At 47.6% G+C, this 15,717-nt stretch overlaps 2 protein-coding genes across 2 annotated transcripts in view; both read left to right on the top strand.

The window, feature by feature from the left end:
- The first annotated feature begins 1,344 nt into the window (after positions 1–1,344).
- Positions 1,345–6,669, top strand: LOC121614139 (acylphosphatase-2-like). The gene is made up of 4 exons (XM_041947929.1): positions 1,345–1,484; positions 1,733–1,749; positions 2,662–2,771; positions 5,686–6,669. Exons 1-4 carry the CDS (start codon positions 1,415–1,417, stop codon positions 5,798–5,800), a joined length of 312 nt encoding a protein of 103 aa, XP_041803863.1. The 5' UTR covers positions 1,345–1,414; the 3' UTR covers positions 5,801–6,669.
- Positions 6,670–14,114: 7,445 nt separating this feature from the next.
- The window catches only part of LOC121614350 (spectrin beta chain, non-erythrocytic 1), a 97,626-nt gene continuing 96,023 nt past the window's right edge, over positions 14,115–15,717 (top strand). Inside the window, exon 1 of the mRNA XM_041948169.1 lies at positions 14,115–14,205. The gene's annotated coding sequence lies outside the window, so the exon portion shown is untranslated. The remainder of the gene's footprint in view (positions 14,206–15,717) is intronic.

Consider the following 15,717-nt stretch of genomic DNA (forward strand, 5'->3'; position numbering starts at 1 on the left):
ATCACTGTGTGTGTGTGTGTGTGTGTGTGTGTGTGTGTGTGTGTGTGTGTGTGTGTGTGTGTGTGTGTGTGTGTGTGTGTGTGTGAGAGAGAGAGAGAGAGAGAGAGAGACAGGGGCAGGGGGTGTTAGAATGTGTTTGCCCTAATTGTTGAATGTTCGTTCTGTGTGTGTGTGTGTGTGTGTGTGTGTGTGTGTGTGTGTGTGTGTGTGTGTGTGTGTGTGTGTGTGTGTGTGTGGATTATGCTGTGTTCTGTGGTATTAAAGGGCTTAAAGAGGGACGTGATGGTCTGATCGCCAAGCATTTTCCTCGATGGTATGGACACACACACACACACACACACACACTGTATATACATACAGTCTGAGGAGAGGTGGGCTGACAGGAAGTAACCCAGACCACAGGAACACAAACTAAACCTGAATCAAAGCTTATCCCTAAAAGCAGAATCTGAACCCTCAAACTGCTCTTTGCAGAAGTGAGACAGCAGGAAGTGTCCAAACTTTACAAACATTTAATTTCTAACAACTAAACACACAAAAAACATCTGATTCTAAAAAATGTCAGTTATTTAAAAAAACAGTCAGTTTTGTAAAATGTCCTCACTGTAGAGGTTTAATGCACTAATTGATGCTCACACACACACGTCCTGTCTGTCATGAGTGTGTGAGAGGACAGTCTGTTGTCTGCACTGAGGTTTGACTGACACCTAGAGGACAACTCGAGTACTGAACATATTTCTGTTTTTTCATATTTTCACACATTTTTCTGTTCCTTCTGAAAATATTTGACTCGTTAATGAGACCTGAGGACGAAGCGACGTCTTTATCCTTTGACCGTCTCATCTTCCAGCAGCCTGAATCTGACACAGCTGTCAATCAATCAGGTAATTGATTGGCAATTGATTGAATGAAAGAAGCTTCAACTTCAGCAAACATTTAGGTTAAAACTCCTGATCTGAATCCACCTCAGCTGCTTCCAACTGGAGCTGGTTCTCAGCCTGGATCCATTAGGATCCACTTAAAACCAACTGAACCGAACCTGGCTCATACAGGTCAGAACCGGCTCGCATTTGGTCCTGCGGTGCCTGAATGCAGCAGAAAGTTCAGCCGACACTGAACCACGATCAGAACGACTCAGCTGGAACGTGTCGGGTCAGTGAGCAGGAGAACTTAATATCTGTCAATATGAATAGCAACACAGTGTTTGTAGTTTTAAAGGACTACAAAGACCAGCAGCACAGCCTGGGCATCCTGAGTGGGGATGGTGGTGAGAGTTTCCTTTAAAGACTGTGGAGGAAGACGTGACCATGTTGGTGCAGAGAGGTGCAGGGCCGGAGAGAGAGAGAGCCCGGGCAGCGGCCCCTCGTCCTTCAGCCCCCTCGTCCGGTGAAGGGACAGCTTTCTGCCTCTCAGGATGTCTGACGGTGAACCGGCAGGAACCAAACTAGCCTCGGTGGACTTCGAGATCTACGGTCACGTTCAGGGTCCGTATGTTTAGCCTCCTCCCTCGTCTTCCTCTTCTTCCTCTGTGTTCTGTGAACACTGTAAACTGATCCACTGCTGCTTAATTTAGCTCTGCTGCTGCACCCCCCCTTCCTGCAGCCTCGGGTTGTTCTGTCTGTCTGTTCTGGTCGTTTCACTCAGTGGAAATAAGAACATCAGATGTTAAACCTGCTCTTCTGATGCAGAGTTGCACACTGAAACTGATTTTCTCTCTTTCACTCTCTGACAGGAGTCTGTTTCAGAATGGTGAGTTTCTCTGAGGCTGTCTGGTCTCATCACCGCCTGACGTCTCCTGTGTCACCGCTTTACCACCAAAACTACATTTCAGTTCAGCAACAAGCTGCAACGAGCTGCAAACCGAACGCTGAGCTGTGAAATAACCCTGTGGGGCCTTCAAATGAAAATCTGGGATCTTTCAGATTTCATCAATAAGATGTTAACGTGTGGACCAGCTAAAGTTTTTGTTATGGTCAGTTTGAGGTGGATTCTCTTACTGCAGGAAAAGTATGTGAGTATAGGCAGTAAAATGTACTTCAAGTATTAAAGTAAATGTACTGAGTGGAAAAAAATCACTGATACCATCATGTGATGATGGTATCAGTGATTTTTTTTTTATAGAGGATCATTAATTATCTGTCACGAATCGATTAATGGACTAATCATTTCAGCTGTAGTTTAATTTATAACAAAACATTAGATTTTATAAACTCTTCATATGTTTTCATGAAAAAGACTCATAATTAGTAAAAGTAACTAGTAACTAAAGCTGTCAGATAATGTAGTGGAGTAAAAAGTAGTATTTCTACACCCTTGTCTTTAATGTTAGAGCGCTATGAATTGTGGGTAGATTCACAGAAAGGGCTCAGGTGGCATCAAGAGAACCATCAATGTCACAGTGGGACAGACCGGAGCCCAGAAAGGGGGACATTAGGTCAGGACCTGACTGCTCTTCAGACCACGTCAGACCACCTGACCATCAGCCTGGTCCCTCCAGCTGAGAGGGTCTTGGCCTCTGGTGGTTCTGGTCTCTTCTGAACCAAGTTTACAGTCCAGATCTGCCTTTCTGATTCAGAGTCTGCTCGGCAGTCAGACAGTGTGTTTCTCTTCTTTGTGTCGTTCAGCTTTGTTATGATAAGAAACCTTCGCTGTTTCCTGCAGTACACAGAGAAGGAGGGTCTGCGGCTCGGCCTGGTGGGCTGGGTGAAGAACACCTTCCGTGGGACGGTGGTGGGGCAGGTCCAGGGTCCTGCCGACATGGTGGAGGAGATGTGAGTACAACAGTCACAGCACACGAGAACAGAGCAACCTGATCCCTGACCGCAGTCCGGTCTGAGCTTTGATTTCCATTCACCGCTTCACTGCTGTGTTTGACCGTTTCAGCCACTGGGTGGCGCCCTTTACCTTCTTTACCTTGAAGCTTTCCCTCCTCATTAAATGTGATTTGTGGCCTTTTTCTATTCAGTCTAAACACTCAGAGACCAGATCCTGAACACATCACAGCAGACTGTGGCTCCTCTGCTGGTCTCACAAACTGACTGTTAATGATCAATAATCAATAATGAAACCGAGGCTCAGTTTGTTCTGTCCTCTCTGTCCGGCCGGAGTGATGTCACCAGGGTGTGGTGTGTTTTCATGTCCTCGCAGCACCGGGCGGGTGGAGTTTACTGACCCAGACCCTTTGGATCAGCTCAGTGTGAACCTGAGGAGTTGAGGTGGGGTCACACAGTTTCAGTTTCTGGATCAGGAGATCGAGTCCTGTGTTTGGACTTTTGGATCGAGGCTCTCTGATGTGATCAAAGAAGGAAATAAACACTGATTTCAGCTTTGTGTTTGCTTTAATTAGCTAATTAATCATTTTTTACCTCAAAGGGCCTTAGAACACACACACACACACACACACACACACACACACACTCTCTCTCTCTCTACTATTTCCGTCCATTCTGTCGAGGATCTGTTCCGTGTCAACACGCTCACTCTCGTGTCCTTCCTGTCGACTCCACTTTCACCACGACCTCACTTCCTGCTGAGCCTGGGAAACAGGAAGCAGCTGTTCCTCTGGGCAGAGGGAGGGCGGAGGGGGGAGGGAAGTAATGGATGGAGGGAAGAAGGAGACAAGGAGATCGATATAGGAGGAGGGGAAGTAATAGATGGAAGGAAAGAGCGGAGAGAAACAGGGTGAGGGAGAGCTGGTGGTGGGAGGTGAGGAGTGGGCGGTTTCCTCTTTTTCCCAGAAGGCCGAGCAGCTTGAAAACATGAACAAACTAAAGAAAGAGAGATCAAACGAAACAGAAGATTCTCTCTGTTTTTGGAGTTTGGGAGGAGGAAGAGGAAGTGTGATGGATGGACAGGTGTAGCAGGTGTCAGATGTATTAATAGATGGCTTTTGGTTTGGGGGGGTTTGTTGCTTTTTGAGGATAAAATCACATTTTAGAGCTCCAGACTGAAACTTTTGGAAACTGAGCGTCTTATCGAGCGGCTCTTTAATCTTTAGGCATGAGGTTAGATGCAGCTGAAAAACAAGACCCAGGCTGTGACAATCAGAGATATTCTCTTCAGAGTCGGGGGCCACAGAGCGTCAGCGGGGGGGGGGGGGTCCTCACAAGTCTAGAAGCACAGCGAGTGTGTGGATCACTGGGATCAGTGTGTTGTTTTAGAGGAAAACGACAGCAGATTACAAACCAACAAACATCCAGCTGCTGGAGACTTAACACTAAGCTGTGTGTGTGTGTGTGTGTGTGTGTGTGTGTGTGTGTGTGTGTGTGTGTGTGTGTGTGTCTGTGTGTGTGTGTGTGTGTGTGTGTGTGTGTGTGTGTGTGTCTCTGTGTGTGTGTGTGTGTGTGTGTCTCTGTGTGTGTGTGTGTCTGTGTGTCTGTGTGTCTCTGTCTGTGTGTGTGTGTCTCTGTGTGTCTGTGTGTGTGTGTGTGTGTGTGTGTGTGTGTGTGTGTGTGTGTACAGTAGAGTAGTAGGTCACAGAGCAGATCAGTCGACAGTCAGTGGAGTTTTTTTTTTGCCAAAAAAGAAAAAGTAGGACAGCTCGTCTTTCACAAACTCTCTCTCTCTCTCTCTCTCTCTCTCTCCCCCTCTATCTCTCTCCCCCCTGTCTCTCTCTCCCCCTCTCCCCCCCTCCCCCCTTTCTCTCTCTCTCCCCCATCTTTCTCTTGCTTGTTCTCTCTCTCTCTCAGTCTCTCTCTCTCCCCTCTCTCTCCCCCCCGTCTTTCTCTTGCTTGTTCTCTCTCTCTCCCCCACTCTCTCTCTCTCTCCCCTCTCTCCCCCTCTCTCTCCCTCCCCCCTCTCCCCTGTCCCCCCCTCTCTCTCCCCTCTCTCTCTTCTCCCCCCCTCTCCTCTCTCTCTACCCCCCTCCCCCGTCTCTCTCTCCCCCCCCCTCACCCCCCCCCCCTCTCTCCCCTCTCTCTCCCCATCTCTCTCTTGCTCATTCTCTCTCTCTCTCTCTCACCCCCCTCTCTCTCCCCTCCCTCCCCCCTCTCTCCCCTCTCTCCCCGTCTTTCTCTTGCTCGTTCTCTCTCTCTCTCTCCCCCCATCTTTCTCGTGCTCGTTCTCTCTCTCTCTCTCCCCTCTCTCTCTCCGTCTCTGCCCCTCCCCCCTCTCCCCTCTCTCCCCCCTGTCTTTCTCTTGCTCGTTCCCCCCCTCCCCTCTCTCTCTCTCTCCCCTGTCTTTCTCTTGCTCGTTCTCTCTCTCTCTCTCTCTCTCTCTCTCTCTCTCCTCTCTCTCTGTCCCCCCCCCCCCCTCCCTCTCTCTCCCCCCTGTCTCTCTCTCCCCTCGCTCTCTCTCTCTGGCTCAGCTTCAGTCGGTGCAGCTTCGTGGACGTGACCCTGATCTGCTGAAATCTCCTCTAATCTACGCACACAAACACGAACGTACCGTCAGAACGTCAGATGGTCGTACGGCAGCGGGCGAGTCTTTGTGCTCGGGGTTAAATTTAGCTGCAGGAATGTTTACGTTTTCCCATCATGCCCCCGGTTCCTCAGATGCTGCTCGACCACGACGGGCCGGTTGTGATGTTTTTGGATTTTTCCCACGAGCGGCGAGGACCGCGATGATGACGCTGAGGCTTAAAGTCATCACAACACGCTGTTTGACGGTTTGTCATCGCGGTGAACAGAACAAACCAACACAATCACTGTTGTTTAAACTTCTTCTTCTCTTTCTTTGCCTCCACAGGAAGGTGTGGTTGAGTAAAGAAGGAAGTCCAACCTCTCGGATCACCAGAGCCTCCTTCAGCAATCAGAGGAGCATCGACAAGCTGGAGCTGTCCGGCTTCAAGACTCGCTTCTGACCGGCGAGTCGGACCGACCCCGGAGGGCGCAGAGACCCTCAGAGCCGCCTGGTGTTCAGAGCTGTGCAGGAACTCACCGTAGATCAGAGATTAGACCTCATGTCGATGCTCCTGTGAACCGTACCGACGAAGACTGCAGCTGGAGTCGGTCTGTAGGAGGACTCAGGAGTCCAGTCCCTCTGGATGAGAGCAGCTGTTAGTTGCTGTTAGTCTGGTACGATTTCATTCACAATAAAAGAAAAATCCCACCGCAGTGTTTCCAGCTGTAGAGCAGGTTCATCACTGCCGTCACAGCGTCTTCACACTTTGTTAGAATGATAACAACAACAATACACCTTCTTTCTGTAGCACCTTTCATAACAAAAATGTAGCTTTACAATAAAAAGAAGACCAATAATAAAGATGGAGCAAGAATCACTGTAAGAAACACGATGAAGAACAAGAGCGACGTCACAACAGCAGTAAAAACAAGATAAAAATAAGTACAGAAGTCTGACATGAGATGTGTGTAATAGAATAAACTAGAGTTCATAGAATGCATCGAAGGCCTGTTCAGGAAGTCAGAGCTCGTTAAAAGAAACGCTTCTTTTAAAAATCCTCAGCGAGCTGCGTCCTGGTGTCTGCAGGTGTTCCTGAGCTGCAGCCTTGATTTTCTTTCAGCTTCAAACCTCCAACAAAGCAGCAGCAGATCGTTACAGCAAAGAAGTCGGCTAGAAATAAAGGCACGAGTCAGCTTTTCAGCTTCGCTTTGATTTATAAATGCTCGCACTTTAGCTGTTTCTAAGGTGGGAAGACGAAGTTTCCCTCACCTTGTTGATGTCTTAGATCTGAGTCCAGGAGAACAACAAGATTTGTAACCTAAATTTAATCCAGGGGGTTAATTTCCCAGATTATTAAACAGCGTTTCTCTGTTTGTTTCAGAACTGACTTACTCGTGTGTGTAGCGGCTACATTTCATTAACTTCCAGTGTGATGAATAAAGTTGAGAGTCGCTGAGTGAAACGTCTGAAACGATGGTTCATGCAGTTTGTGGCTCCTCAGCAGGTCGCTGCTTTGACCGACCGTCACTGAACTCATCACCGCGTCTCTGTATGTCACTGTGATGTAAACAAACACACCCCGGTGATGATGTCGTTACATAACGGAGAGTCACGTGACCCGATCACCTGTCGTCTGATCCAATTAAATCACAGCGCGAGAGTCCCCGATCGGCTGCCACGGCAACTAGAACAAAAGCCCTGACACAGCAGGAGCAGAGCTCCTGTTTACTGCAGTGTGTGTGTGTGTGTGTGTGTGCATTTAAACTCATATTCAGCAGTAAATGTGAAGTAAACAAACTAAAAAAGATTCAATTTTTGTCATAAAACATCTGGTTCTGTGTTAAAAGCAAACTGAGGAGCAGCTCAGGTTGTGTGTGTGTGTGTGTGTGTGTGTGTGTGTGTGTGCTCAGGGACCAGCTCTCCATGGATACACTGTTAGGAGTGGACGCTTTGTCGTCATGCCAACTCATCCCGAGACATTACTGTCTACAGACAGCTGTGTGTGTGTGTGTGTGTGTGTGTGTGTGTGTCTGTGCGTGTGCACGTGTGTGTGTGTGTGTTTGCGTGTGTGTATGCGTTTGCGTGTGTGTGTGTGTGTGTGTGTGTGTGTGTGACATTCACTGACAGGGTGAAGCTGAGGTGGATGATGACGGAGATGGTTCAGTCAGCAGACACGAACCTCTAACAAATCTGAACTTCTGAGCTTTTCTCGTGACTTCATAGTTTCAGAATGTGAACATTTGTTCTGCTCACTCGCTGCTGTGATGACGTCCACAGGTGTGAGAACGTGTCTCAGAACAGCCGAGAACAAACCTCTGAGCCGTGTTTTGGCGTTGGATAAACCTTCAGATCTGTTAAGTCAGCAGATTAGATCAGAAGTTCTCGTCAGACGTCGCAAAGCTTCAGAAACATCAGCAAACTGTCCTGATTGTCCAGGTGTGCGGAGGTGAGAGAGCAGGCCAACCTCAACCCGTCAACGAACATGTGATGTAGCTGAAGCCAATCAGAAGAGGGGCGAGCCTTCAGTCTTCTCAGCTCTTCTCCCACTGAGGAAAAACTCTCCGGCTCTGATGGAACCGATGCTGCTGCAGCATCTATGCTAACCTCTTCACGAGCCGCCATTTTCACACAAACTGTCGCTTCTGTCGCTGTCGTCACACCTGAACCACACCTGCAGCCGCCACAGGTACATCACCTGACAGGCCACATGATTCCAGCTGCCTCATCAGGTAATCAGATGATGAGGCAACGACTGAGCCCAACAACGTGAATGTCAGCTATGTCGGCTCGGTTTTTCCTGAACCAGATCAGATGTGACACGACGTCTTCTGCGTCCGCCCGGCGTGATTCACCTGACAGCGCTGTCAGATCACATGTCTCACTCACGTGCACAGTCTCGAGGTATGGGACTCCTGCTATAACAAAGCAAGAACCGTCTGCCGTGATGGAAACAGCCTTCTTTTGAAGCCTCGACCCAAACTGACCAATCATCAGCTCAGGAAGCTCACATTCAGGTCCAGATCAACACACCTGAGCAAAGCAAACCTCCTCCTCGTTCTTCACTGACGTTCTTTCTCTTGGATGTTGAATGAAGGTTTGATGTGGTGTTACAAACACCTGTCCAGGTGAGCTGCACTGAACCTGAACCTGAAGGGCCTGAGCTCATAAAAAACCTTTTCAAGAAGGATCTGGAAGCTAAAAGCACGTTTCTGTGCCAGAGATCATCACAGGCCTGATGGGAAACTGTCTTTTCCCAGCCTGCTTTCTGTCCGTGAACGCTCCAAACCCCCCCATCCTCCACCCCCAGCAGCACTTCTCACACTTCCTCTCCTGCTCGCTGCAGAATCGGCTGCAAATATCACCGCAAATAATAATGCGGACGCCTCCGCGCTCACAGCGGTGCCATGAGAGAGAGACCTCGGAGAGAATGAAAGAAAGAGGGAGAGAGCCCACCCACACACTCCAATCACTGTGGAGAAGCTGGAAAAGCTCCACCGGCCTCGACCTCGCCTTCCTCCTCCTCCTCTTCCTCCGCCTCTTCCTCTCCCAGCAACCGGCTTGGCATCCCGTAGTGGTCGCCATAGAGACGCCCCTCAGTCTGGAAGTGTTTGCGGGAGAGATACAGAAAGGAAAGTTGATGTCCTCTCCTCCTCTTCCTCTCCTCCATCCATCCATTTTCTCTCTGAATATCTGCCCGGCACTTTAACTGCCCACACAGTTAGTCTGATTCATCGTGTCACACACACACACACACACACACACACACCTGAGTGGGTGCTGACAGCCAGCTGTTACCAGGCAACATGTTGAAGTTGAGGCTAACTCCTCTGTGAAAGAGACGCTGCCATTTAACACAAACAGCAGCTTTTGTTCCGTTCTGTTCACCAGCGGTAGATTTCATGTCTGATGAGTGAAATGAAGCAAGCCCCCCCGCCAGAAACAGCCTGTCAGACTGCACTGAGGGTACGCAGACGACACAGGTCTTTACTTTCAGGTGTGTCCTCTGTCCTCTGCAAGAAATCTGAGTCCGAGTATCGCCTCCTCCAGGCTCAACACCCCAGAAATACTGCTGGTTTGGCTCGTTTCAGATTTACACTTTGAGGTTTTGGCCTCGTGGTGGCGCTGGAGTGAAGATCAGGAGGGTTACTGACATCGTTCAGAGTCATCGTCATCGAGTGTCTGCTGTGAATGAGACCATGTGACCAGCATTTGTTGGGACGTTGATGTTTATGTCACAACAAAACGACAAAACACTCACAAAAACATCAACAACAACAACAAACAACAAACAAACATGAAAAGACGTTTTAAAGGGCCAGTGTTTAGAGAGGACACGATGATCCCAGCTCTGTTTTCATTAGTGCAGAATAACCTGAACCAAACCAAACACACACGTTTTTACGGCGGGTGAAGCCGGGATTTTCAGCTGGTTGCAATCTGCAAACTCACCACTAGATGCCACTAAATTCTGCACACTGGTCCTTTAAGGTTGAATTAAAAGACACCGCGAGATATTTGTTAACCTTCTTTCACTGTGTGTCCGAGACGATGTGAGTGTTGTCGGACTGTTCGGGAACTGCGAGCGTGTCGCTGAGTGTTTGAAGGATTATTCGCCTCTCGAACGTCTTGACAGAAGCTAAATAAAGCGCAGCAGGTTGAAAACACACAGCTCTGCTCTCAGGCAGCTGCTGCATGATGGGAATTACCTCCATGACCTTTGACCTTCTCCTCACTCTCCTCTGCCTCAAAACAAATATGGCTGTGGTCTGCTGGACATTTCTACATGGTGTCTGGTATCTGAGTGATAATCCCCCCCGACACACACACACACATGCATGCACTGGCCAAACTGTGTGTGTTTGAGTGTCATCAATAGACCAAAAAGACCTTCAAGGCCAGATCACATTCTGCCAACACACACACACACACACACACACACACACACACACTGGTGCACAGCACATCAGGACCTTTGGATGTCCTTCAGACCCTGAATGCATCGCTCTCAGTGTTTGCGTGATTATCACGACATCACAATGTGCAGACCTCTCTAAAAAAAACTTCAAACGTCTTTCATGTGGTGCTTCTTTCAGCTTTCAATCATATATTTCTAATTATAATTCTACATATAATTACAATTATATATAGAATTAATTACTACTTGTTTCAGCCAAAACAAGTAGTGAACACAACATTAACATGTCATCACTTTTTAAATATGCTGAGCTCGTTAACAAACGGTAACAGAACAACATGGTGACTGATGAGGAGTCGTGTTCAAGATTCAAGATTCAAGAGTCTTTATCGTCATTGAACATGTCAATGAAATTTTCATTGCAACCCCCATGTTAGGAACAGATAAAGATAAGAAGATTAGAAAGAATAAAATTAAGATAACTTCAATAAAATAAACCAACATGCAATAAAAATATCTGTAAAAGCAATTAAAAATATAACAGAATGAAAATATACTAAGGCAATAAAATATACTAAACAATAAACAATAAAATATGGAAGTGAAATGTGCAACAGAATAAAATATACAAGCAGAATAAAATATACACAGTGATATGTACCGACAGAATAAAAAAAAAAATACACAGTGATATGTACCAACAGAATAAAATATACCAGTGGACAATAAAATATGCCAATGAAAATGAAATGTGCCAATATACTAAAATGTATATAATTTAGTTAAGTGTGTGTGTGTACTTATATGTTAAGTACACAGAAGGTGCAGGTGGAGGTGGAGGTGGAGGTGTAAAGTGCGGTGTGCAGTGGTTCACAGTTCTCACAGTCTCTCACTCCAGTGAGGGGCTGCTGGAGGTGATAGCTCTAACAGCTCTGGGGAAGAAGCTGTCCCTCAGTCTGTTAGTGGTGGTGTGGATGTTCCTGTACCGCTTTCCTGATGGAAGCGGTACAAACAGTCCGTGGCCCGGATGGCTGGGGTCCGTGGCGATGGATCTCGCCCTCTTCCTGACCCGGCCTTCATATATAGAGTCTAGGTCAGGGAGGGGGCAGCCCACGATGCCCTGTGCAGTTTTAACCACCTGTGCCAGTTGTTTCCTCTCCTGTGCCGTGCAGCTGCCATACCACACTGTCACACTGAGGCAGAGGATGCTTTCAATTGTGGCCCTGTAGAAGTTAACGAGCAACCGAGAGGAGAGTCCAGCCCGTTTCAGTTTCCTGAGGAAAAGGAGCCTTTGTTGTGCCTTCTTCACCAGGCGGAAGGTGTTCATGGACCAGGAGAGGTCAGATGTTCGTGCCACCTGATGAACGTCAGTCCAGTTTTCTCTCTCTTTGAGCTCTGTGTTTGGTCTCCTCCAGCTGCTGAGGTTAATATCTTTAGCTCTTTAGCTGCTAAATGCTGCTCTGTGTTGAGCAGCTGCTCTGTGACTGGGTCTGTCTGCTGCTCAGCAGGAAGCAATCAGCTTCTTCTCTGGAAACGAGGCCATGAGAGCGAAGCAGAGCAGAGAAACAACGAGCTGAAAGTCTGTAAAGCTCCTTTTACCTCTGTGCTTCTTGTTTACTTGCTTTATTAAAGGTATTTCTGATTGTAGCTGGTCAAGGTGAAACATGTCCGACTCTTGGCTGAGTCATGATGAGAATTCATTTTCACTTAATGTGACACCAGACAGATCAGACATCTGGAAACCTCAAACCAAACGCAGTCCAGTTTCATCGTTAGACGTCCTCTGACCTGCAAATCACCAAATCAGCCTCCGTCCTCTTCCCTGCTGTCAACGTGAGGTGACTGAAGCGAAGCGATGCTGACATGCACAAATGGAGTTCACGTCTGATGATTCATCAGAGTAGGAGGTTTTTAACGATGAGTGCTGGGGGAGAGCTGCAGGATTTCTGCTGTCTGCTGGACTGGGAGGATGTGGTGGTGTAAAATGTGGAGATAAGAGCAGGGTCAGCGTTAAGCTTCCCCTCACGGAGGCGGCCTGATGGGAAATGGAGCTCAAACATCTCCATCACTGCAGCTGAGGGAAGAGACCAGAGGAGCGTTTCCGGTCATCACGTCAAAGCATCGCCGACACATTAACCGACGATTTTCATCTATTTTCCGTCTGTTTGATCACATTCATCCCCAACTTTTCAGAGTCAGGCCTGTTTGGCATCGTTCAGTCTCTGCAGACTCTCACCCATCCTCCTCCTCCTCCTCCTCTGCCTCCACCTCCTCCTCCCTGCTGGCTGAATCTCCGCCTCACTCAGATTTAAGGAGCTGGAAGCGCTTCATATATATTCCATCGCAGCTTTGAGGGGTGGAGACAGTCTGGTGGTCAGGATGGACTGTAAAAGTGCATCGTCACAGCAGGCAGAAATAATGAAGTTAGTTAAGAAACTGCACACTGAGTCAGAATAAAAGATGAACAAACAGAAACAGTTTCTAACCTGCAGAAAACAGTTTATTAATCTGCTCCAGTGTGACAAAAACACGAGTTATACTTACTTATACAACACATGTCATGTAAATTAACCCCAATTAATTATAAACTAGCAAAGAAATACACACAAATAGACACAAACAAATGTTTAAAAATGTTATTTAAAAGGTTTTTTTTATCAATCAAGCTGAATCAATCTGATATCAGTCGATAAAGTGCTTTTTATATCCAATAACTTTATTATTGATCACACATAGATGTGATGTGATGAATTTACACTTTGTGAAACAGGTTTTGTCTCATGATGAACAACATATGAATTTATCTTGTTTAACTGATGATTCAAGTCATTCATCCAATAAAAGCAACACCTGTTTGCATCTTATCTAACAGTGATTATGTGTTTTCCCTGTTTCACATCAGTCATGATGATGATGATGATGATGATGGGAATAATTGTTGCAGTCCTAAATTACTGTGTTCCAGCTCCTAGACTATTAATAATATTAGTACTAAACTTTATTTGTGTACTCATCAGTAAACACAAAGTGTTTTAGGCCTCCAGCAAACAGTCACACAGCAAGAAAACGAAACACAGAGTAATGATTATAAAGTACTCACTGAGGAAAAATAAAAATCAATAAATATTCAGATACAGATGAAATCAATAGTGTCCCGACTGACACAAATACAGATTGTATTGAATCTTTCAGTCATTTCTAGTCCAAACTGTCAGCTTCAATACAAAACTACACACACACGTACATAAGATCAATAACTCAGCAGCTGTTATTCACGAGGAACAGATGGAAAAGCTCAGTTTAATAATCAATCACATCAATAATTCAGCTCAGTCTTTTTAAAAAGTCGATTTAATCACGTTATTTCAGTTCACTCAGTCTTTTAGACGTCTTGTTTTGTGACTTCTGTGTTTTATTCCTCTGAGTGGCAGAGGTCTGCAGGTCTCACAGCAGCGGTGGACTGGAAGTACTTTTACTGTCCTGCATTCAAGTACATTTTGGGGCTACTGGTATTTGGGTTTTATGCCTCTTCATACTTTTACTGTAGTTCAGAGGTAAACGTACTTTTTCCTCTGCTCTACTTTGATCACTTTCTGATTGATCACATACAAACAAACAAATAATGAACAAATACAAACTGATGTTTATTATTGTTCTGACCAAAGATGAAACTTTATTGATCCCTGCGTGTTGTTTGACATCAGACAGACCCCCCCGGGCTGAGTGGAGCGCAGCAGCGCCGCCCCGCCGGTGCAGCGCGGTGTATGAAGGGAGCGCACCGGGCGCTGCAGTCCGGGCCGTGCTGAGGCGGAGCGGGGCGGGGGGAGCAGAGGAGGATTGGTGGATTTCAGGACTCTGCTCCTGCGTTGTTTTTGCTCCGAGCTCTCAGCAGTGCGTCCGTCCGTCCTTCACTCCGAGCGGGACTCCACTGCGCTTTTGTCGGCCCTCAGGTGAGTGTGAACCCGGGCCGAGCCGAGCCGAGCCGGTCCGTGTCGTTTATCCTGCCGCTGCTTCATTTCTCGCCCGTTTCTGCACGGATTTGTGTCTCTGTGTCCGTGGCTGGGGAAGCATCCACATCCACGACGGCGGTGGCTGCGCGGGGACGTGTGTCCCCTCACTCTGATGGGCTAACCCGGGTTAGGAGCCACCTTTCCCGGGTTAGTTAATCACACGTCCAATTAAACCAGCGCAGTGAGCTTTGTGGAGCTGCGGACAGCCGGACAGCGAGCTCTTTCCCCGGCTGTGTGTGTCTGCCTTCCCCCGCTCTGCACCGTGGTGTTGAACTTGTGTGTGTGTGTGTGTGTGTGTGTGTGTGTGTGTGTGTGTGCTTCAGTGCGCCACAGCTGCTGCTTGTTGTTGTTGTTCTGGTGAACTCTGCAGTTTCTCCTCTCAAACGTTCAGCGTCACACTGATCTGATGGAGGGATTTCTGTCTGATCTCCCTGATGATGATGATGATGATGATGATGAGGGTGGTGCAGGCGCGGTCGCCTCTGCTGACCTCAGAGTAAAAACACTGGAATATTCCCATGATACCCCTGTGATGGTACTCCTGCAGGGACTGCAGTACTTGGTGGTGTGTTCACTGTCTCTCTGTGTGTGTTGGGCTGTTGGAGGATGGTTTCCTTCACTTCCTGTCCTTTATTCTCCTCCTTTGTGCTCTGGAGGGATCTGTGAGTGCTTCGGGACTCTTCCCGTGGCCGGTCGTGGAGGTGTTCCTGTCATCTTGTGGGACTTGTTGGCAGTCGCAGCTCCTGTAGGAGCAGCTTGTGATCCTCCTGCAGCGATCGGGCACCTCTGAACGTGTTTTTAAGGTCACTGGAGTCGGATTCGAGCGTATCGCTGCTGCTTTCAGACGTTTTTTGCGCAGACACTGTTTCAAATCCTGTTGAGCAATTATGTAATCAGATACAGGCTGGACTGCTCTCTCCTCCTCCCTCCCTTTCTCCATTTCTCCCCCTCTCCTCTCCCTTTTCCTCCTCCTCTTCCTCGTTTCTTTCTCTCTTCTGCTGTATCTGTTTTCTTTCCACCCTGTTTTTCTGTCCTCCTTCAGCCTCCCTTCATTTTCTCATACTGTTTCTTCCTCCTCCTCTCTCCTCTCTCCTTCCTCCTCTGCGTATCTCCTCTTCGTCCTCTTTCTCACTTCTTATCATCATTTCTCTCCCTCCCTGTCTGCCCTCTCTGTTTGCACCCTCACCTCCACCCTCCTCCTCCTCCACCCCTCTCTTTCTGTCTTTGATGCAGTGACTGGAAACATTTGGCAACTTGTTGACGAAGGCTTTGACACGTCACAGTTCGGCGTCGAGTCGTTCGTGCTCCACAGCTGCTGCTGCTGCTTTAACGGCAGGAAGACAGAATTATATCGTAAAGTTTTAACCTTTGCATGTAAATGCTTACAGGGGCATTGTTGGGTTTCGTGCCAGAGACATGCAGAGGGAGGTCAAAGGTCGAAGGTGATGGAGA

This window comes from Chelmon rostratus, chromosome 11, assembly GCF_017976325.1.
Source record: "Chelmon rostratus isolate fCheRos1 chromosome 11, fCheRos1.pri, whole genome shotgun sequence".
Classification (NCBI taxonomy): domain Eukaryota; kingdom Metazoa; phylum Chordata; class Actinopteri; order Chaetodontiformes; family Chaetodontidae; genus Chelmon; species Chelmon rostratus.